This window comes from Corythoichthys intestinalis, chromosome 2 (assembly GCF_030265065.1).
Source record: "Corythoichthys intestinalis isolate RoL2023-P3 chromosome 2, ASM3026506v1, whole genome shotgun sequence".
In the NCBI taxonomy this organism is placed as follows: domain Eukaryota; kingdom Metazoa; phylum Chordata; class Actinopteri; order Syngnathiformes; family Syngnathidae; genus Corythoichthys; species Corythoichthys intestinalis.
In genome coordinates, this window is record NC_080396.1 from 35,754,518 (window position 1) to 35,778,644 (window position 24,127).

At 39.6% G+C, this 24,127-nt stretch overlaps 1 protein-coding gene across 1 annotated transcript in view; it reads right to left on the minus strand.

The window, feature by feature from the left end:
* Window positions 1-21,796, minus strand: part of cab39l (calcium binding protein 39-like) — a 24,932-nt gene extending 3,136 nt beyond the window's left edge. The window contains exons 1-7 of the mRNA XM_057859796.1: window positions 21,573-21,796; window positions 5,992-6,118; window positions 5,719-5,883; window positions 5,520-5,638; window positions 373-541; window positions 203-262; window positions 56-121 (exon numbers count right to left, since the gene is read on the minus strand). Of these exons, the coding sequence (XP_057715779.1) occupies window positions 56-121; window positions 203-262; window positions 373-541; window positions 5,520-5,638; window positions 5,719-5,883; window positions 5,992-6,093 (681 nt within the window). The 5' untranslated portion in view covers window positions 6,094-6,118; window positions 21,573-21,796. The remainder of the gene's footprint in view (window positions 1-55; window positions 122-202; window positions 263-372; window positions 542-5,519; window positions 5,639-5,718; window positions 5,884-5,991; window positions 6,119-21,572) is intronic.
* Between the last annotated feature and the right edge of the window lie 2,331 nt (window positions 21,797-24,127).

A 24,127-nucleotide genomic window follows, 5' to 3' on the forward strand; every position in this document is an offset into this window, starting at 1 on the left:
CGTGAGTCATGACAATCGGCAGCGGCTACGACGATCAACTTGCTTGAGTACAAACCTTGAGCGACTGCCTCTTGGTGACGTAGTTCTCAGAGTGCAGAAGCTTCTCGTAGTCTGTAAATACCTAGAGTGGCACACGTTCGACATACCTCACATTTAGTTCCGAAACATTCTCCAACTAACAGGTCAGCGCAGAATCACTCACCGCATCATAGTTTTGTTCAAGATACTCTGCTACTAGCACTTTGTGCCTCGTCAGGAGATCCTGTGATCAAAGACAACCACTTAACACACAACAACGCACAGACTTGGTCTCTCAGCTGATGTTGGAGATAAAAAGCCCTTTGAATTTACTGAGGGGAAGGCCGGCGGTACCTTGAATGTGGCAAAGGCATCCGAGGCGATGTCGAAGGTGGACATTTCAACATAGGTGAAGAAATTGTGGAAATGATCTGAATACAGAACAACCTTGGCAAGCGGCTCGTGACGGATGCACTCCCTCAGCATGATCCCACAGTTGAGTGCCACTAGGGGTGCCTCATACCTTCAAAACCAATGTGGGTCTGAGTCACTGCAGGCCATTAACAACTTTCAGCGACAGAGTCACTACAATGGATCGCTATTCAAAAGTTGACAGTACAGACCTTAAAAACCTTTAGAAAGTAAATGACAATTTTTAGTAATTGTTTTTTTAAACACATTTTCAAATTTAAAAAAAAAAAAAAAAAAAACTTGCCCCAGCACTGGATACGTATAATTTCTTCATTTGGGTTGGGGTGCGGGGTGTAAAAAGAGACTGCAGCTAAAACTAGCTTATTATTTCATAAGATGTATGATGTTCTGGGGGGGAAACAGTATTTTTAGCTACAGTCTATACAGTGATCCCTCGTTTTTCACGGTTAATGGGGACACCCCCCTCCGCAATATTCGAAAATTCGCGAAGTAGAGGCAGAGCTTATTTGCATTATATTTTTTGTGTGTGTGTGTGTGTGTGTGGGTTCAACGTATTTCCTCAGCTATAGCATTGGAAAGACACATATAAGACATGTTTTTTCCCCCCAAAGAAAAATATAAAAAACCTAGTACTGCAACGATTAATTGATTAACTCGAGTATTCGATTAGAAAAAATATTCGAATTAAATTTTGTTGCTTCGAGTATTCGTCTAATTAAAGTGGCATTGTAATGGTTTATTTTGAAAGTGTTTACATTTAGTTTTATTGATTGGGGTGGATACACTGCCCTCTGGTCTGCCTCATTTCACATGGCTGAATCCAACTGCTCCCTGTTAAGACCAACATAAGTTTTTGTTTAGGCAAATGTTTTTTAAAGCATTCGTAATTTAGTTTATAGGTATATTTAGCCATTTTTTGTGGGAATATGAGCCTGAACCATTTGTTAAAGAGCATTGTTAAAAAAAAAAAAAAAAAAAAACACGTTAGCATTTATAGCATTTAAGCTAGCGGACTTTTGCTATGTATGTTAGCCAATGTTCTTTTTTTGTACATAGATCCTCATTTATTTCCCATACCGTTTGAGGCTCAGTCCAGGTATTTTAATTTTTCATGTTCCTCATCCAATGGCGTACCGCACGCAGGCTATTTTTAGACCGTGACGTCGCATCGTAAAGCGGAAGTAAAGCCGAAGTGGGACATTATAGACTCGCCCTCGCATAGACCCAACGTAAAAAGTGCTACATTTCGCCGGTAATCTTTCAAAAATGAACATGCCGATCACGCATTGCTTTTTTTGGAACTTGTAGAAACGACTCTAGACATTACGACCATGAAGGATGTTTTCTTCATACGTTCCCGGAAACCAAAAACTCAGGAGAAAAAAATGTGAAGACCGAATCAACTTGCGCGGACTTTAACACCAGCTTGGCGAATCCATTCACGTTTCATATGCAGTAAACATTATGTTGGATTGGCATGGTCTTTCAGAGGACAAAGAGGTAAGCAATTTTTATATTTTTACTTTATTTTTTTAGCATAACGTTGTGCCGTACTGCTTCTGTCTGACAATGTATGACCTGAAAAAAATTACAATGGCATCTGACTGCCACTGTTACCGTTTCTGTTATATATATACACATACATACATACATACATATACATATATACAGTGCCTTGCAAAAGTATTCGGCCCCCTTGAGTCTTGCAACCTTTCGCCACATTTCAGGCTTCAAACATAAAGATATGAAATTTAATTTTTTTGTCAAGAATCAACAACAAGTGGGACACAATCGTGAAGTGGAACAACATTTATTGGATAACTTTTTTAACAAATAAAAAACTGAAAAGTGGGGCGTGCAATATTATTCGGCCTCTTTACTTTCAGTGCAGCAAACTCACTCCAGAGGTTCAGTGAGGATCTCTGAATGATCCAATGTTGTCCTAAATGACCGATGAGGATAAATAGAATCCACCTGTGTGTAATCAAGTCTCCGTATAAATGCACCTGCTCTGTGATAGTCTCAGGGTTCTGTTTAAAGTGCAGAGAGCATTATGAAAACCAAGGAACACACCAGGCAGGTCCGAGATACTGTTGTGGAGAAGTTTAAAGCCGGATTTGGATACAAAAAGATTTCCCAAGCTTTAAACATCTCAAGGAGCACTGTGCAAGCCATCATATTGAAATGGAAGGAGCATCAGACCACTGCAAATCTACCAAGACCCGGCCGTCCTTCCAAACTTTCTTCTCAAACAAGGAGAAAACTGATCAGAGATGCAGCCAAGAGGCCCATGATCACTCTGGATGAACTGCAGAGATCTACAGCTGAGGTGGGAGAGTCTGTCCATTGGACAACAATCAGTCGTACACTGCACAAATCTGGCCTTTATGGAAGAGTGGCAAGAAGAAAGCCATTTCTCAAAGATATCCATAAAAAGTCTTGTTTAAAGTTTGCCACAAGCCACCTGGGAGACACACCAAACATGTGGAAGAAGGTGCTCTGGTCAGATGAAACCAAAATTGAACTTTTTGGCCACGATGCAAAACGATATGTTTGGCGTAAAAGCAACACAGCTCATCACCCTGAACACACCATCCCCACTGTCAAACATGGTGGTGGCAGCATCATGGTTTGGGCCTGCTTTTCTTCAGCAGGGACAGGGAAGATGGTTAAAATTGACGGGAAGATGGATGCAGCCAAATACAGGAACATTCTGGAAGAAAACCTGTTGGTATCTGCACAAGACCTGAGACTGGGACGGAGATTTATCTTCCAACAGGACAATGATCCAAAACATAAAGCCAAATCTACAATGGAATGGTTCAAAAATAAACGTATCCAGGTGTTAGAATGGCCAAGTCAAAGTCCAGACCTGAATCCAATCGAGAATCTGTGGAAAGAGCTGAAGACTGCTGTTCACAAACACTCTCCATCCAACCTCACAGAGCTCGAGCTGTTTTGCAAGGAAGATTGGGCAAGAATGTCAGTCTCTCGATGTGCAAAACTGATAGAAACATACCCCAAGCGACTTGCAGCTGTAATTGGAGCAAAAGGTGGCGCTACAAAGTATTAACGCAAGGGGGCCGAATAATATTGCACGCCCCACTTTTCAGTTTTTTATTTGTTAAAAAAGTTTATCCAATAAATTTTTTTCCACTTCACGATTGTGTCCCACTTGTTGTGGATTCTTGACAAAAAATTAAAATGTTATATCTTTATGTTTGAAGCCTGAAATGTGGCGAAAGGTTGCAAGGTTCAAGGGGGCCGAATACTTTTGCAAGGCACTGTATATAAAAACAACTTTAGTAAGGGGGAAGTGTAAATAAATTATAGGATTAAGATGTGTTATCAATGAAAAAATTAAAAGTGTTCGTTGGCTGTCACTGAGTAGCATTTGCGACCGCTACACAAAACTAACTAAATTACCCCCAAGAACGGTAAGAGACGTAGGACAACCAGAGGATATATAAGAAAGACAGGGCTGATGGTAAAGGATAGCTTGTTGAAACCGGAGAATGTCATTGTCAGTCGCGTCAATAAAAAAAAGCTAAAGCTATGCTTAGGTCGGCTCGTTTTTTTCGTCTTTTTCAGCCTTCGACACTAAAGCCATCTCTTTAATTGAATATTTTTATGTTCTTCCACATCTATGCCAGTCAATTTGGCACCAGGCACATCATTTTCGGAGAGAATTGGTAGGTTTAGCGCTGTAAACGTCTCCTTCGTACACGATTTCCATTCATTTCCTATTAGGGACAAACAATGGCTTGTCCTTGCTTAGCAACAGTAGCTAATGTCATGAATATTAATGAGCGGAACTGACGTGTTGCTTGCGGTTCGCCATTATTCGAACTAACTAGTTAATTAATCGATTACTACAAAAAACAGCCCTAAAAAAAAAACAAAAAAACAACATGTATATTTTCATAAATGCTTTTTTAGTATTTCACATGTAATAATTATAAGTTTTAAACATGTTACTTTCACACCAAATTATTTTTGAACAAGAATAACGTAGAAAAATGCTCGTCTTTATTAAATGCTTCATTGAGTGAGTACAGTGAAATCCGCTCACGCTGCTCACTAACACACAATGAGTTGCCACAGCAAGTGTTTAACAAGCTAAACGACGACTGAAAAATGCAACGCCTTGAAATTTCCGCATCCACGCTCCTCTGGCAAGATCTACCCTTAACGGCTATCAGTCATCGTTAACTTTAACAAGCCACTCCAGTGCACTGCCTGACCAAGAAAAGCAACAGGAGGGAGAGTGAGAGACTACGGGGCCGTTTACATGGTGACTCGCCGAGAAGATGAAAAATTTCATGTTTGCATTGATATGGTTCCGTCTCCATTCGAACAATGTCGCAATTCCGCATGAAAACGATGTAGTATTAATGCCAGGCCCTAGGGGGCACTGCAGATTTATAAGGCGACAGCGAATGATGCACTTTGACCTCCTCAGCCCGAAAGACAACACGCCCGCCCACTCCAAGCAATGGCATTTTATTTTGTTAAAAAAGGCACAAAAATTGAAACATTCAACCTATTTAAATTAAATTATAAAAACAGATTAAAGCCGACATTCTGCCATATTTGCTGTTTTTAATGTTTAGTAGCACCGCTGCGCACGCTCAATGTGACGTGTACAAGTGCCGACATTATCGGCGTGGTCCCGCGCCGCGGGTGCTTTTGATATGCCGACACCATACGAACGCGAGGCCACTCCGCAACACAGTCATTGTGTCTTCGTGTCACAGAGTCGGCATGTAAACTGCCCCTACGTGATTGGATCGGGACAGCTCTATAAAATACAGTGCTTTAAAATACTGGGGGAAAAAAAGAAGAATCCGCCATGGACTGAGGGCACGAGGTTTGAAGTGCGAAGTAGCGAGGTATCACTGTATACAATTACTTACATATAATAATTTAATAAATTATCAAGAAATTATCCCTATCCAAATCCTAGTCAAAATGGATTAGACATCTAGCGTCTTCAATGGCAGCCAATGGGTTAAAAATATATCATCCAGGCATGAAAGGGTTCAAGTGTGACTGTGTGAGAGGCCTACCCGTTTAACAGGATGAATAGAACCTCTTGATGGGAACAAAAGTACTCTACAGTGGGGCTCCTGGTTCCGATTTGCCTCCTCAAGATGTTGTTAAAGATCTGACACACATCCTTCTTGCCCTGGAAGCACATGCATCAAATGGGACTTCAGCGAGTATGTTGCTAGTGCTTCGTTGGCTGGGACCTACATCCTTTCTTACCTCAAAATCAATAACCTGCAGGTTCTCCACCAGTGTGATCAACAGGCCGCTGTTGTAGAGCTCCTGGGCCAATTGGGCCACCGTCTCCGTGTGCGGTTCCTTATCATTGCTCCCATATAGAATCTCCTTCATGGACACTAGACACTTTGAGACCTCCTCAGATGCCTGTAGGACAGTAAAAGATATTTATATTTTATTTGTATTTGAAGGGGACTTTAACTTGTCAGACATATGGGAGGGGGGATACACTGATTCGAATTTGCCCACACCAACCTTTTCAGTCTTCTTCTCCTGTTTAACAAGCACCGCCAAGTTCTCCTTGAGGGTCTTGACAATCTCCACCGGAGTCTTGTGGGATTTACCAAACAGCGGCATGATGTGCGTACACACACCTCAAGTCCTGGAAAGTGAGACACCACCAGACTTCAGTTCAGAACAAGTTTTTCCCACCAATTTTTAAAATTTGCAGTAAACTATATCCGAGCAAAACTATTTGAAGTACCCAGTCTGCCATTGCGCACACAAAGCCAACAGATGCCAGAGTTGCCAACCGTCCATTGAAATATGGGATAGTCCCGTATTCAGAGACAAAAGTATGCCTCTCATATTGAGCTTACAAGGGTCACACTACGTCCTATATTGCCAGGAAAATCGAAAACAGTGTTTTATTTGTAGAACGAACAAATGGTGCTTTTCAAGAATATGTAGGGGAACGCATTCCCCCGCCTCTCCTGTTTTCTGACCAATGACCTGACAGAACAATGGGAATCCAGCTCATTTCATTGGTCGACGTACTGTGGGTTGTCATTATGATACCGGAAGACAACATAGAATGTGGGAGGTAAGTTTGAGTGAAGCTTGAGCAAAAAGCATGTTCAAAATGATGAGCATTTGTTTTCTTGTTCTTCTCTTTGTAGTTTATTTTCACTGTTATATTTTTGTGTTTGCATTTTCACATGATATTTGGAGTGATCATTTGTGAAACTTTGACTTTGAACACACCTTAGCTTATCTTTGCACTTTTAAAAAAGTATTAAAAATACAGTGCCAATAATTTTTGTTTTTCGATGTGCTTATATCTAGTCAAAAGGTGACGGTTATCAGGCCAGCTGTCTAAACCAATGACGTGTCTCTTATTTTTATTTTCAGGGAGTTTGCAACCCTCGCAGCAGCTAACGTTACTGTTTACCTACATTGACTGTCGCAGGGCTGCTACTGAGGTTTGTTAACACCTGGCAGCCACTACTAGAGAGCGACGTCCACGGATCTCTATTCGGTACTGTTTGCGATACAAAGCTCACGATAACGATGATTTGACGATATGGCGATACAATGATTATCGATACATTGGTCAGGAAATCATTCTAGGATATTCTAAAAACAACTAATAAACAGAAAAACAAGCTTGTGCTGTGAATTGGAATGAGTTTATCACTAGTAAATGTCCAATCCATTTGAATTGGGAGGGTGGCAGCGAATGAACGTTTGTTCGTTCATTCGCTGCCATCCCTCCCTCTTCAAACGGATTGAACGTCTATGGCCGTCAGTAGCAGCCAATGCCAGGCAATGAGGTAATTTTGGGCCATTTATTGTCATTTACGTGTTGATTTTCAGTTACTTCCTTTTGATTTTGGGGTATTTTATGGGTCACTTCCTGTTCATTTTGTGTTAAAAGACCTGGGAATCACCCAGATGAATAGTCAGTGACTCAAACTCAACAGGAAATGACCTGGAAATGCCTTAAAATAAACAGCAAGTGACCTATAAATGCCCTGAAAATCTGACAGAATGACTGTGAATGCGCTGGTTTCGAATGAACGAACGTTCCCAGTCTAAATGGATTGGGTGTCGAGCACAGTCAAGGCAGCCTTAGAGTTAACCGAGACAATATTATGGTGGAAGATTTTGGAAGCAACTTGTTGTTTCCTTTTTTTTTTAGACATTGACACCTTTTTAAAATGATATCTCTATTCTTGCAGGAGCATATCGATAACCTTTTGGGATACAAAGTATCACGATATATCACCATTTCGATATTTTGTCACACCCCTAGCTTCTATACTTGTTCTGAGCTTCAGTCGCAGCTGCAAGGTGTATTCCAGTAATAAATTGATCCGTTTTAGTGTACCGTATCTGCACTTACTGACCGACACAATAACACTTGTGTGCCTTTACAAGCTTCTGGTTGCAAAATGCGACCTGGTTGCTTGTTCTAAACATACTACTGAGGTCCTGGAGGGAGAAGAAAAGGAATGTGTAAAACTTTTGGTATTTTTTATACTGTTATACTGTGGGATGTACCATTAAAACAGACATGCCCAAAGTCAGGCCCGGGGGCCAAATGCGGCCCGTGGTCAAATTTCATCCAGCCCCCAGCCTCTGTCATGAAATCAATAACGTCTGGCCCGCACACACTTAATAAATTGGTCAGGAGTACTCCTACCAGCATATGAAGTAGCTTACACACTAAATGCTGCTCCTCGTTTACCCACTAAAAGGCAGCAGCACTCTAAGCAACATTACCCCGTGTGACCCTTTACTTCCAATTTTCTAAAATGGCGACAATCAACAAAAAAAAGTTGATTGCTACGGCCAACACTTCAAGGATAGGTGGAAATAGGACTATTTCATCACTAAAATATGCAACAACTGTGTCTGCCTCATTTGCAAAGAGACAGTTGCTGTTTTTAAAGAGTTCAATGTGAGGCGATATTACCAAACAAGACACGCTGACATGTACGACAAGATTACAGTGAAGATATGCAGTGAGAAATTGAAGCAACTTGAAGCTAGTTTAATTTCACAGCAGCAGTATTTTGTAAGAGCCCGACAGTCAAAAGAGAGCGCCACAAAGGCTAGTTGCGAGATTGTTGAAATTATTAATTAAAAAAATAATAAAGCAAATGTGACACACAGAATGGGTTGCTAAAATTTGCTTAAATATATTGTTCTACGTAAAGGACGTCAGCCATAGTCGGCCCCCCGCATTTTTACCACACCAAAAGTTTGGACACCCCTGCATTAAAAGGAGCTTCAAAAACTCCCAAGTTAGACTTCAAATATGTACATACCAAGCTTTCATGGTCAGCAGCCTGGTATGTTGTGTTATTAAAGCTTTAACATGCTCTAAAGGCATCTTTTCACGTGGTTTGCATACTTAACATCACTCTCTCAAATGACGTGAAAAGTTTTACACATCATACATTTAGGTCTGAGGCTGTGTGCACCTGGGCAGTGTGAAGGCAAAAACAAGCGATTTTCCAGAAAATTTCCATAACCTAGTTTGCCAGTCCCAATTTCCATTATGTAATTTTAGTCCCAAGTGTTGGCTGTTCCGACCTACCACTCCTCAAGCCACTTAAAACTGATCTACTTCCGCTTGCACAGTAAAGAAAAGCAATGTCAGCAAAACAAGATATCAGCCAAAGCCAACTCAGGCCTCTGTACGTGGGTTGTCATAGGGACTGCTCATTCCTTTAGCACCTGAGAGACACATTCCAGAACAATTCCTGAGCAACGTGCTGAGCTTCTCACACACTGCTGCTGTCACAGAAGTCATCATATTACCGGCTAGTTACACTGACAGACTAGCCTCAATGTGTCCGACTGGTCAAGATGTGATGGCATGCCTTTCATGACAGGGTTGAGAGCTGGTGAATCACGTACACTCACAGGTTAGTGATGGAAGGAAGGCCTGAAGTGAATTTTGTTCAGTTACCCAGAGAACAAGGTGCTGGAAAAAATAACTATCCTTTGATTTGTTCTCAAGTAAAAGCTAAGAGCTGTGCAATAAGCACACAATTTCATATCCCAATAATTATTATTTTCCTATTTATTGCATCAAATAAATTTGCAACTTTTCATGACCTTTTTTCCATTTGTTCATGAAACATTTTTAACCCTTTCAGGGACAGTGGTCACTACAGTTGACAGCTATTCAAAAGTTGACGCTTAAAACCTTTAACCCTTTATCGAGCAAATGACTAATATGCTTTTTTTTTTTTTTTTTTTTTTTTTTTTTTTTTTTTAACTTTTTTGCTAGTATTTTATATATTTTTTCCTCATATTTTTTTTTGTTAAAGTAAATTAAAGTTAATTGATCAATCCCATGTCAACAAAAATTACATTACTAAATTAGTGCTGTTACGATGAATAAAAGCAAACACTGATTACAGCCCCAATTAACAAACTAAAGTTCTTTTTTTTTTTTTTTTTTTTTAATAAATAGTATTTATTTCATTGCATGGCATTGATGGTGATATATATCCAATTCATCTAAAGCAAAAAGAATGGCTGTGAATGCTCATGTTTCAGTGCCATTGACAGTACTAGACGTCCAATCCATTTTGACTGGGAGGGGCGAATGAACGTTCATTCAATGGCAGCACATGAGTAGGGTTAAAAAAAACAAAAAACAAACATAATTCGTGCATGAAAGAGTATAACACAAATTCATTTAAAAATAAAAGATTCAGTGTTTAAATAAATAAATAAACATCTGAGAGTTTAACTACCGTATTTTTCGGACTATAAGTCGCAGTTTTTTTTTTTTTCCATTGTTTGGCTGGGGGTGCTTGACTTATACTCTGAAATTATTAACACATTATTATATAATTTCACATGTTATTTTGGTGTTTTGGAGTGACACTGATGGTTTGGTGAACTTGTTAGCATGTTCTTTATGCTATAGTCAGGGGTGCACATAAGTGGTCCGCATGCGCGCATGCGTACTGGACGTAGACAAACGCAGGGACCCTCAACAGCTTCCATACGCTTTTGCGTACCGATGGCTGACCACTGCATTTGCGGCGGACATGAGAAAATAACTTCTCAAAATTTCGAAGAGGCAGGCCACACTGAGTAATTATTTCCGTGTTCCCCCACCCCTGTCAAAAGACAGACAGACGACAGAGATGTCACCGGAGCTACCGAAAAAAAGGACTTTTGCTGAAAAGTGGCTGCAGGAGGTACCATGGCTAGAAGCAAATGATGCTCGCACGGAAATGCGGTACAAAATGTGCTGTGAGAATCCCAATGTCGCTGATAAGAGCAGCGCATTTTATGTAGGGTCAAAGAATTTCAGCCATCCAAACTTTGAAAAGCATGAAAAAAACAGAGCATGTGGCAATTAAGCAAACTATCGATGTCAGACAGGACCCCACTCGCCCTATGGACAAGTGGCAGAATACAGGTAATGAAGAACAGCGCCATGCACTGACAAACGTGTTTTTGCTCGCATTTTACAAAGCTAAACATGCACGTTCAATGAGGTCTTATGAGGAGGACATCCCCCTTTTACAAAGGCTTGGAGTTAATGTGGGAGCCGCATAATGCCCTTTATTTTGAATTGGTGCTTTTATGTTTATTTCTTTACATTTCACTTCAAAGTAACGGCAATTTTGTTGTTGTTAATCAAGCATTAATTGTTCATATGATTAATTAAAGTTAATTGGCTCTAAGTAAAGCTTGTCATAATTTTATCGCATCAGGCGGGTCGGCTCTCAAGCTCAATGAGGACCAAGTCACATCTCCAGGTCCTCCTCTGAGAACCTGGGCGGAAAAATTATGTGCACCCCAGGCTATAGTTATCGGAATAACTCTTTATAGCTATGTTACGTTAACATACCAGCCACGTTTGCATTTTGTTGTTCATGCATCATGTAGCATTATCATACTGTACACTTATTTAGCATGTTGTTCTCCATTGTATTTTTAATTTTAAATTGCCTTTGAAGATGACATTTCTGTTCTATGTGTTTGATTTTTTTTAAGTAAATTTTCCCCAAAAATGCGACTTATACTCCAGTGTGACTTATATATGTTTTTTTCCTTTTCATGGGGCATTTTATGGCTGGTGCGACTTATAGACCCTACTCACCAACGTCACAGAATGACGTGTCGCTGTATCCGGCCGCCATATTGTCAGTCTCTGTTTAGCCCTATTCTCAATGGTTTCAATTAGTCGTTCAGTTTATAGAGCAATTAATGGAAGTCCCGGTGCTTTCAGACGCTGTAAACTCATTGGATGCGTTGCATAAAAGGCGTTATGTGGAAAAGCTTCAGTCTATCCATTCGCCAGATCCATATTTGATGCCTAAATCGATATTTTTCGACCCGCTGTCTTCGCCCTCTCTGCCTGACATCTGCTACCCTGATATCTACAACTATCTTGTCCACACAAAATCAGCCTATTCTCACCAAAGTTTGAAAAACTTTAAGAGCAGCACTCTAAGCAACATTACCCCGTGTGACCCTTTACTTCCAATTTTCTAAAATGGCGACAATCAATTAAAAAAAAAAGTTGACTGCGATGGCCGAAGCTTCAAGGATAGGTGGATATTGGACTATTTCTTCAATAAAACATGCAACAACTGTGTCTGCCTCATTTGCAAAGAGACAGTCGCTGTTTTCAAAGAGTTCGATGTGACGCAATATTACTAAACAAGACACGCTGACATGTACGACAACATTACAGGGAAGATACGCAGCGAGAAATTATAGCAACTTGAAGCTAGTTTATTTTTTCACAGCAGCAGTATTTCGCAAGAGTCCGAGTGTCGAAAGAGAAAGCCACAAAGACGAGACTGTTGAAATTATGAATTAAAAAAAATAAAGCAAATGTGACACACAGAAGGGCTTGCTAAAATTTAAATATATTGTTCTATGTAAATCAGCCAAGGTAGCCCCCCGCATTTTTACCACACCAAATCTGGCCCCCTTTGCAAAAGGTTTGGACACACCTGTTTAACTGATGATCCGTAGACGAGGCCAGCTTCTTTCACTTGGTACCAGCTAAATATTATTCAAAATGTAATGATGGTGGAAGAAATAAGCATCTTGAATTTGAAACTGTATGTTGTCGGCGATTAGCCTCGTAATGATCATATTTTATGGTTGTCAGCCCCAAACCCTCTAAATATATATTAAATGCATCTTACCAGATATAAAATGACTACTACATAATCCGTGGTAATCGTTTGGAGCCCAGTTTTCTCGTCGAATTGCAGCAGTCCATCTCGCTCTCCTCTCTGGGTCTCTTGGAATATGGTAGAGCTTCAAGTCTCTCCGTCTATCTTCTCTGTTATTGCAACCAACCGCCACACACGCCTTCACCATTTTGATTATTAATGTTAACGAGCAGAAAAACACGCCATAATAGGAGAAATTTACGTAGCGGTAATGCATCAACACGACGAGTAGACGGACAATATGGCGCGGAGGCGTGGTTGTGACGTCATGTGAGTAGGGTCTATACTCAGGTGCGACTTATAGTCCCAAAAAATACGGTACTTATCAAGGAATATAGTGCAGTGCAAAGAATTGAAAATATAAACATGTTGATTTTTTTTTTTTTTTTGAGCATATGCTTACATACTGTGAATGCCCTAGAGAAAAGACATTTGACATTACTAAATTTGTAAGGGTAAATAATAGTTTATTATTTTTTGTGTTAGTTAATAAAAGTTATTTTGCCAGCAAAATATTGCTAAAACAAGAAAATGTTTATTTTTCTGGAAATGTGTCTCGCACATTTTAATACCAACTGAAACCCAATGATTCTTGCGCCATAGAATTCGATGGTAGACTGATAACAAGATCATGAGAATTGCAACCCATCTTTTCACCAAAAGCCATTAAATTCCACATGGTGAAAGTGCCCTCTTTGGGCTTTCTATCACTTCTTTTCTACCATGAAAGCCTGACCGAATGTTACGCAATGGGCTTAATCTGGTGATGTCTGGGCTCCGCCTTCAACATGCAGCTGCTCAGTTTGACCGACTTAGCCTCACATATACTGTATGTAACAATTAACCATAACTAACCACATGCATTTTATGAAGACCAGTTGGGTGATTGTCATGAAAGTTATGCATTACTGTAAATAATAAATAGCAGAATGCTATGATGACTCAGTATTTTTTTTTTTTTTTAATCAACAGTTTGAGCTCCCTTGTATTTTGTTTAAAATGAAATATCTAATTGATTAATGTGCACAGTGCAACAGTAATGAAAGCTGAATGCTTGGAGACTATATTTTCCTTAGATAAAAATTTATACACAAAGTAAAAAAAACACGATAGCTTATCATAATCTGCTAAATATTAAACAAATGTAAATTTTTATTTATGAAATTTGAATATTTTTGATGCTGTAATTCTAGGTGAAAACAAAGCTTTTTGTGGACTAATTAGAGAAACAAATTTACAACTAATATCTGTTTAAAAAAATAATAATAATACAAAATACTGTACTATTCTGGTAACAAATCGCTGAATGGGCCATATAAGAGACATAACCATCTTTCAACAAAAAATAAACTATTTTATGTTGTCATGACTATCCCTAAAATCTTTAAAAAACTTTTAGATTAGCTTTATGAGAATCACCCAGTAACGCAGAGCACGACATTCAGAAATGCGATTTGTATAGCGCACATTCATTGAGTTTTACAACAATACCTAACTTTATTCATTATTTCATATTCATATAAGCTCTCAACTCATGTGACAAATATGTTCTGAGTGCATTCATGTGAATGGTAGTGTGACTCATCTTCAATATTGTGGTAATTTTTATTTCTGTCCTCTGGCCTTGTGTAGCAACCAAGGTATTTGTTGATGGACACTTAGGGGCCGTTTGCATGGAGACACGCCGAGAATACAACAAATTCCACTTTTGCATTTACATGATTCTGTCTCCATTCGAACGATGTCGCAATTCCACGTGAAAATGATGTAGTATTCATGCCAGGCCCTAGAGCGCATGGCAGTTTTACAAGCTGACAGCCAATGATGCACTTCCTTGACAACAACCTCCTCAGCCCGGAAGACAACTTGCTCATTCGAAGCAATGGCATCCACACAGTTTTTTCTTTTGCTTCAAAAGGCATAAAAACGCAAGCATAAAATATATTTAAATTCAAAATATTATAACAGTAAATTAAAGCCGACGTTCCAACCATGTTTGCTGTTTTGAATGTTTAGTAGCAGCCACTTGGCATGGCCAAAGTGACGTGTAGGAGTGCTGACGTCATCGGAGAGTAGGGCTGCAGCTATCGAATATTTTAGTAATCGAGTAATTGACTGAAAATTCTACCGATTAATCGAGTAATCGGATAAAGCAAATATATTTTTAGGTGAAGAGCAATTATACATGAGAAAACAAGACATTTCATCTAATCTTGAATTTTCAGTCAATCAATGTCTTTATTTTCGATGTATATTGTTGAAAACAGTCGCATTGCAAACAATTGCGTCTCAGATTTAACCAGAATAAAAATTTAAAAAAAAGATTAATTCACTGCTTTCATTCAAAAAAACCTTCAGATTTTAGAAAAAAAAAAAAATATATATATATATATGTACCTAAAAATGCCGTTACGCTTGATAACACACATCACTTAAAAGTGATGGGATGGGATTTTTTCCCACGTGTTTCAATTAAATTTATACTTGTGTCAAGCCATTTTTAAGTTCTAGTTAAGTTTTAAGTTAGTCTAAACTGTAAGTCCTGATAGGATTTTGAGTTTTTGCAGTGTTCAAAATAAATGTATGATACAGGCTGTATTGGAGCACATTAGGGACTAGTGCTACTTGGTGTTTTATACAGCAATGACTACTGAGCTAAAATTGATAGTTAGCATTATCGAGTTTTTATTTTACACCCTCATCACTCCACAACGCTATGTTAAAGCCTGTATGTAAGACACGTTAGCCACGCATCAAAAGTGGTCATAATTAATAGAAACCTAGCCCTCCGCAGGGCTAACGTTACGTGAGCTAGTGACAGTAACGTTAATCTTATTTATTAGCGCTCTTTATTAGCGCTTAGCGCTCTACTGCTTTTAGATGGCGGCTGTTTACTAACGCTGCCCAGATGCGCCCAAAGTCTGTCATTATGCATCAAGTTCAACATACATGTGATCTATATGAGACTCATCAGAAGCTACCTGCTAACAACGTAGTATAGTGCGGGCTAGTATTTAGCAACGTTGGCGTCGTTTGTAGCGGCTGTCGGCTGCAGTAAGTTTTTTATTTATTTATTTTTTTTGCTTCTTCCTCTACGCACATGACATCAGCGCGTTGTCCCGCATTAAAAGTAGTCCTAGCAAAAGGTGATGCTTAGAGCTGTCAAAATAAATGATTACTCGAGGTGAATAAAATTACTCGGATCAGTTTTTAAACTCGAGTTACTCGAGTATTCGTTTTAGCTCTATCAGAGAGAGAGTGTTCCATTCAAATGGTTGCGAAGCAATCCCCGCAATCGAATCGTACCGCTTTGACGTCAGGAATCAAACATTTGTTTCCTCGCCTTCCGTTTTCACCGTCATCGTGTAAAGGCGAGGCTATTCCACAACACAATCGTTGTGTCTTGGTGTCGCAGCTTCACCATGAAAACAGCCCCTTAGTCTGTGTTTTTTCCAAGATATTTCTCCATAAAATAGTACATTTATTTTTTACAATTGCAGTATGATTCATCTTATTATTTTTCTTTAGGTGCATGTTGGCAAGAGCAAGAGTACTTTGCACGTGGATTTCTTTTAAGTATTTCATGAAAGGGGACATTTTGTCCTCTGACAGCGCAAAATGGGTATTCACATTTTCTAGTCCAGAGGTTCTTAACCTTGCTAGAGGTACTGTACCCCATAAGTTTCACATGTGGATTAACCGAACCCTTCGGAATTAGATAATAAAGCATTTTTTTCCCCCAAATTAAAAACCTAAGCTAGAAAGCTAATAATTTAGAAAATTCCCGTTCAAAATTCTTTTCAATTTGACAGCATGTTTTATAAACAGCTCAAAATTTGAAACCTCGCTGCCCATTGGTCTGTTGTATTCCTCCATACCAAGTGCGAGTCAACCTTCACTGACCAAACCAATTCCTCCTCCCATCAGACTGAGGACTAGTAGTTTAAAAAAAAAAAAAAAAAAAGATTGAGCTTGTAAATTGGGAGCAAACCAGTACAAAACCTGGTCTAAAAAGCCACTTTGCCTGGATTTAATCAGCGTCCGAAAATAGGGGTCTGTGTTTCTTTACCTTCACCGAACCCCTTAGACTTACTCACGAACCCCTGGGGTTCGATTGAACCCAAGTAAGAAATCCCTCTTCTAGTCTTTCTAAATATTTGGAGGCTCAATTGCGGGAATGCCAGGCACTTTTCACGTGAGCATCTTCCACTTTCTCATCAAGCTATGCATATCGTTTTGACTGTCAACATTAGCATAATGACTACCTGCACCTCAAATTTTATCCTCAGCTCCTACAGTCATGTAAAAAATTAGGACACCCAATGGAAGCCTGTGTGTTTTTTAACATATTTGGTCATATGGATATTTAATATCAATTTTAACAATCTTGAGAGATTCACGTAATAGAACTAAACAATTAAAATGTCTTTCTTTCATTTTGTCTTTCTGTAAAAGTGTAATTTTAAATAAATGCAATTTCTGGTGAGGAATAAATTAAGACACCCCCACATTCAATCCCACTTAAAATGCCTAAAGACATACACAGCGGTATCACATCAGGTGCACATGATTAGAACATCATTACCCAGTGTTTTGAAGGAGGCTTGCCTTATTTAAACCTCACATTCAGTTTAGCGCGCCCCTGATTGTTGAAGTGAGAGAAAACACCATGGTGAGATCAAAGGAGCTGTCTGAGGCCTTCAGAAAGAAGATTGTAGGCGCTTATGAGTCTGGTAAGGGATTTCAAAAGATCTAAAAAGAATACAAAATCAGTCATTCCACAGTCTGGAAAAATAGTCTAAAAGTGGAGGACATACAAAGCAACTGTCAAGTTCACCCCGAGAGCAGACCGCAAGATGCTAATAGAAGTCTCCAAAAACCCTACAATGTCATCACGGGACCTACAGCAGGCTTTTGCTACTGTTGATGTTAAAGTGCATGCCTCTACAATAAGAAAGAGACTTCACAGGTTTAACCTTCATGGGAGGTGTGCAAGGAGGAAACCTTTGCTCTCCAAGAAAAACATGAAGGCCAGACTGAAGTTTGCCAGAGTGAATGTAGACAAAAACCAGGACATCTGGAATAATGTTCTTTGGACTGATAAATCTAAAGTTTAATTATTTGGACACCAGAACAGAGGACATGTTTGGTGTTAACCCAATACAGCATTCCAGGAAAAGAGCCTCATACCAACTGTGAAGCATGGAGGTGAAAGTGTCATGGTTTGGGGATGCTTTGCTACAGCAGGACATGGCCAGCTCAACATCATAGAATCCTCCATGAATTCTATCATGTATCAGAGGGTGCTTGAGGAACATGTGAGATCATCTGTCAAAAAATTAAATCTGAAGCCAAACTGGACCCTGCAACATGACAATGACCCAAAACATACCGCTAAATCCACCAAGGATTGGCTAAAAAGGAAGAAATGGAGAGTCCTGGAAAGGCAGAGTCAAACCCCAGATCTTAATCCCATTGAGATGCTGTGGGGTGACTTGAAAGGGGCTGAACATGCAAGAAACCCCTCAAAGATCTCACAGCTGAAAGTATTCTGCGTTGTAGAATGGGACAAACTTTCTACAGACCGATGTCAAAGACTGGCAGATAGAATTTTGTGTCCCGATTTTTTCACATGACTGTATGTCTTGGTTGTTCAGGGAAAACCACTCATCATCGCTGAAGTGGGAGGGAATTTCCAAAATATTCTCTTGGCATCCATAGTATTTGCCGCACTTGTAGTTGACAAATGATAACCCGAGCCCTGTTGTGCAATTTAAAGCAAGTAAGAAACCCTCAATTCTAGAAATCTTAAACTCCTGTTCATTAAGTAATTACAATGCACAATAATTTGATTTTTAATTCAAGCATGGACAAACATAATTGCACTGCTGGCTCAAATTATTAGAGCACATCTGTCAGTTTAGGCACCAGAGTATGATGGCTGCCCATATTAGATGACACTTCACTTGGATTAGAGAGTAAGCAAAGTGAATCAAATAAGCACTAAAGTGAACACAGACAATTAAAGAAAACATCAGTAATGCTTACAACAAAATGAGAAGCTTTGTGCCCTTAGGGACGTTTGATCGGCAAGCTTTACTTAAGTTTGCAGCAGATTTGAGGCAAAATCCTGTCACAATAAAAGCTTTTAGTTTAGCTAGTCTTTTTTAAACAATACACTATTCTATTCCACTCCTTATAGTAACTTGATCCGCGTATTTTTAGGTTACAGCAGGTACAGTATGTTCACGTCATCAAGGGATCTTTCACCAAAGACAAGGACTTTTTATCTGATGTGGCAGTGGGCGTTGTCAAAATGAACTCAGTCAGGCTGGGAGCACAGAAGAAGTGTTCTGTCAAACAAATAAATGTAGGCACATCTGTGCTTCTACAAGACTCAAAACATTTCCGCTCTCCCATAATGGGTCAGGTACTAAACAATGTTGAGGTGCCGTTGATCAAGGAAAAGCCCTCCAGTTATTTAAAGGAGAAGACAACATATTTAACAAGTGCCTTCCAGCGGAAAGAATCTTGTTTAATAAATTGAGAAAAAAAAAAAAAAAAGATTTTTTTTCTGAAATGTAATAGTGGAGAGAAGAGGAAATAAAAGCCCGTATTTCCAAGAAGTAGCCGCCCTTAGTACGGGCAGACATTTGATCAATTCAGGTACTATTTTAGCCAATCAATTGTGAGTATTTCAAGTTTCCCCGCCTTTTCTCGTTATGTTATTAATATCCATTATCACATGCACGAGTATCAGTGTTTATGTACACAGGTATAACTGATGTCCCAAAACGGCTGCGCTAATTAGTGGTGTAATTTTTTTGTTTCTAATCACTATTTTCTCCAGTACCACAGGTATAATGGTCTGTCATGAAGGTAATTAATACAGTCATACCCAAAAAGTTAGAATATCAAGTCAAATTTGTTAAAATTTGGCAATTTAACATTACATTATTAGCCATTACACAAAAGTTCCCACATCTCAAGCAGTATTCTAATTTTCTGAGTAGTACTGTAGGTCTTGCCCTTTTATCATCACACATGAATATAAGAAAATAAGCAGGGGTGTTACCAGGGAGGGCAGGGGTGGGCGGTTCCCAACCACGGGACACGGTCTGCCCACCCAAAGAAAACTGGATGTATTACTAACAGCAGTCTGGGCACCGCGTATGGTATGCCATTCATATAGTACTGATGTGTTCTAAGTTTTAACCTTTGCGTTGTTACCTCATGTTTCACCTTTAAAAAAAAATGAAATGTTGGTTTTGTTCCTAGGGGGCGCTACACACATTTGCGCATATTTAGATTTTTTTTTTTTTTTTTTTTTTTTTTTTTTACATTTTATCAAAGTTTTCACCAGTGTTCACCTGGCTGTTGCGCTTGGTGAGTTTTGAAGCATTCTGATGGGGTCAAAGTTGGGCTCAAAGCGTCGGCAGGACAATGAATGACTGCTAGGGGGCGCTACATAGTGTAATTGGAATTTGTCTTTTAAAGGTATCAAAGATTGCACCTGTCTTGACCTGCCTGCTGGTTTTGGTGCATTTTGAAGCATTCTAAGTGGGTCAAAATGAGCTCAAAGGGGGTGTGGAACAAAGAATAAGTATATTATTATTAATAATAATAAAACCGAGGAACCACAATAGGTTACCTAAAAAAAAAAAAAACATTGTCACCTGCATGTCCATACTGTTCAGTTATGGCTGTGTTCTAAGTCAAATAAAATCAACTTTTATTTGTTTAGACCAAATCACAACAACAGTTATCTCAAGGAGGAAACAAAACATGTTTTAAGGTGCAGTAGCCCTACGCTGGATTTCGATCTATTTGAGCATTGTAGGTTTTTTGTTGTTTTTTTTGCCCCACCAAGTAAGACTAATGCTCACCCACACCTGGCATCACGGTAACACCACTGAAAATAAGTACTGTAGCATTAAATGACATTATGTGCCGTAGTAGCGAGTTATATATATATATATATCAGTGGCACCACCAGGGGGTGGCCAGGGGTGGCCACGGCCCCCCCTATAAATTTGTTGGCCACCCCACTGGCCACCCCGATTGCCAGTATATCATTAGATTATTGTAGCATCAGTTATGCATTTCATCCCAAATGCAAATCTGCCAGGACCTGCTTTTCCCTAGTAATTATTTTGTTTTGTTAAATGTACAACTTATGCCTCATATATATATATATAACACAACAAAACAGAATTGTTGTGGAACTCAAAATGTTGACTGGACAGTTATGGACTATGCACATTAAATCATTAGTAACATCAAATATTACACAATACACCAAAGTATATCAGTAGCCGTGTCCTTAAGTCTTTCTCATAGTTTTCCCCTGACCTATTTACTGCAATAATATAATGAAAACCTGAAAGTATGGCTTTTAGTTTTGGTGTGGTCCTTTGATAGGCAGGTGGACATTCAGTCAAAAATTACACTTCCGGATTTTACTTTGAAAATGACCGGAAGCAGCTTTGTTGTCATGGTGGTTAGCCTGCCACCTGACGTCTAAAGTAACAGCAAGAAACAAATAAATAAATGTCCATCGCACATCAACTAATGCTGGCGTGAATGTACCGACCGCGCTTCAATAGAGTCGTCTTTGCGTGACAGTTTGGAAGCAGAACGCGCACGTAGAGTGGTGACAACGTGATTTGACGAGGCAACACCCCTCTCCCCTGGCAGCTCAAGTCGCTTTTTGTCCTACGGATTTCCGATGCTAATCACAGTTGCCTCCCTGTTATCACAAACAGCTGTTGAAAATGACACGAACGTATCTGCGAGTTGACCCCGAGTGACGTTACAAAAGACAACCAAGGGCAATAAAACATGCCAGTTGCGATTACGAGCCGCTATCCTAGAAAGGATACTTACAGTGAGAGGAATCTGAATCGTTGAGCGTCTAATACGCTACTGTCCCGCTTCACAGCCGCCCAAATCAACTTCACTTGTCACGCCAGGGCTGTTAGTCCGCTTGGCCGCCTGCTAAAAAGTGTGCGAAACAATTTAAAATGTGAGGAATCTGTTAGGAAGGGAGTGCAGAATTCCATCTGGTTACGTTCCAGCCTTTAGTCGAGCTAGCAAGGGCAAACTACGCGACTTCCGGTTTGGTTTAAAGCGAGACGCTGATTATTGGTCCTCGCCCTAATCCACTTCCTTATCTTAGGAAAAGGTAACAACAAACGACGCAGTAGTATTGCACTTAATTATTAATAACACAGATGTAATTTGAAGCTATAAAACCGCACCGTAATATAATTTACTTTTATTGTGTTAACACGTCACTTCTGGTTATTGATTGGCATGGCAACTTTAGCTTTTCAAACGTAGTAGGTCTTGTTCGCTATTTATTCCTTAGGACAGGGGTCGGCAACCAAAAATGTTATACAAGCCATATTGGAGCAAAAAAAAAACAAACAAAAAAAAACCATATATGTCTGGAACCACAAAAAAATGAAAGCCTTTTATAAGCCTTATAATGAAAGAAACACAAGCTGTATGTATGTATATTAGCTATATTAGCCTACTATCAAAATTACTAAGTTGGCTACAAATACATCATGATTACCGTATTTTCCGCACTATAAGGCGCACCTGAAAGCCTTCAATTTTCTCAAAAGCCAACATTGCGCCTTGCAATCCGATGTGCTTTATATAACCCCACATTGCTCCTGGTGCTGCGTCACCAGTAGGTGGATGGCGATGTAGTGTAAAGCGCTTTGAGCAGCTTGAAAGGTGGAAAAGCGCTATACAAGTATAGCGGCATAACGGCATGGATCCATTTTGGTCAAAGGAGATAGTACATTATTTCGTAGGCACCGTCTAGCTAATTGTATTACTCTAACACACCCAATTTAAAATAGATAGCACTTAAAAATGCATACGACAGGAGGGAAAAAAGTCTTAAACAGCATTATTATGTGAATTAGAATCATATTTTGAGATTATTTGACTATATACAACAATTTAGCAAAGCGCAGATGACGAGAAATTAGTCTTTTAATCTGACGGTTAGCCACGCCTACCATTATAGGGCTCTAGCGTCCCCAACAGGTGGATGACATCAGCAGGAGAATGGGCTCATCGGTTTTACTATTCAGCCCATTGAGGGGGAGTTATTCAGAACGAAGAAAACGCGACGAAGAGAGCCGCAAAATGTCATTGTTTCAGTCTCTGTACTCCAATATTTTTACGGGATATTCTTTTTATCCAAGTATTTTTCCCCAATAGCTAAATAAATGGCTTGAGAAGGACCAGTCAGCCCGACGAGGGGGAATTATTCACAACGAGGAAAATGCGACGAAGAGAGCTGTAAAATATCATTGTTTCTGTCTCTCTACTTCAATATTTTTACAGGATATTCTTTTTATCCAAGTATTTTTTCCCCAATTGCTAAATAAATGGCATGGTCATGACAAATAACAGTCTTGTGCTAAATGGAATATGAAATAATAAAAATGCACTTATTCAGGACAACATGGCAAAATTACTCCATAATGGTCAAAACTGTCGACTTCACCTTTACTGTCGCACCTCCCGAACGATATTGTATGACACCTAAATCGGGCTTATGTCATTTGCCTTCCCCGGCTTCGGAGAATGTAAACAAACCAAGAGGCGTGAAAGCTAGCCGACATGCTAACCCGAACCGAGTGATGTTTCAAAGTCTTCAAAGCGGAAAATCACACATAACTAGCCCGGATCATTTGACATGACGACTGGGTTGTCGATTGTCTTCGCCGATCGGCAAACCACTCGGCGGAGAGCAATTTACAGCTCGTTCCCCGGAGGAGGGCGGCTGCAGTTGTTGTGCAGCTTAAGTGCATGAGGAGAGCTTTTTACATGCCTATCAATGATCAAACGTAAGTAGTCCTTTATTTAAAGAAAGTTTGTAGTGTTTACTTTGTAATCGCTGTATTCGCGGCTATTTTTAACACAAAGTTGCAATTTCTGATGGGATGGAAAATTTGACAGAACATCAGGCACACCAAGAGTGCACAAGCCGAGTATAGTGTTCGCCCGGCGGCGGGATGTGCGACAAGGAGCATGTCACCCACAAAATGCAAGCCACCACCGTATTAAAATGATTCCAGTATTTGACATAATACAAAACAAGATGTTTACTCACTTCCTCGTAAGTCCCATGGTCACACAGTAGTAGGGCTTGTTTTGGCCAATATCCACGGTGAATGGGAACCTTTTGAAACTCCAAAAAGGCGCACACGCCTCTCCTTCATACAGCAAGATTTTTCTGCAGTCGTTTGGCTGGGGTGATGCAAAAAATAAATGTATTAATCCACAAAATCAGCTGAATCCTTAGTTCTTCTCATACAATGGTACGGCTGTATAGTGAAGATGACGCCTTCACCCGTACACGTCACAGCGCCCTCCTCCTCAATGCAAACCGAAGCCGGAAGTCACTCATTTTC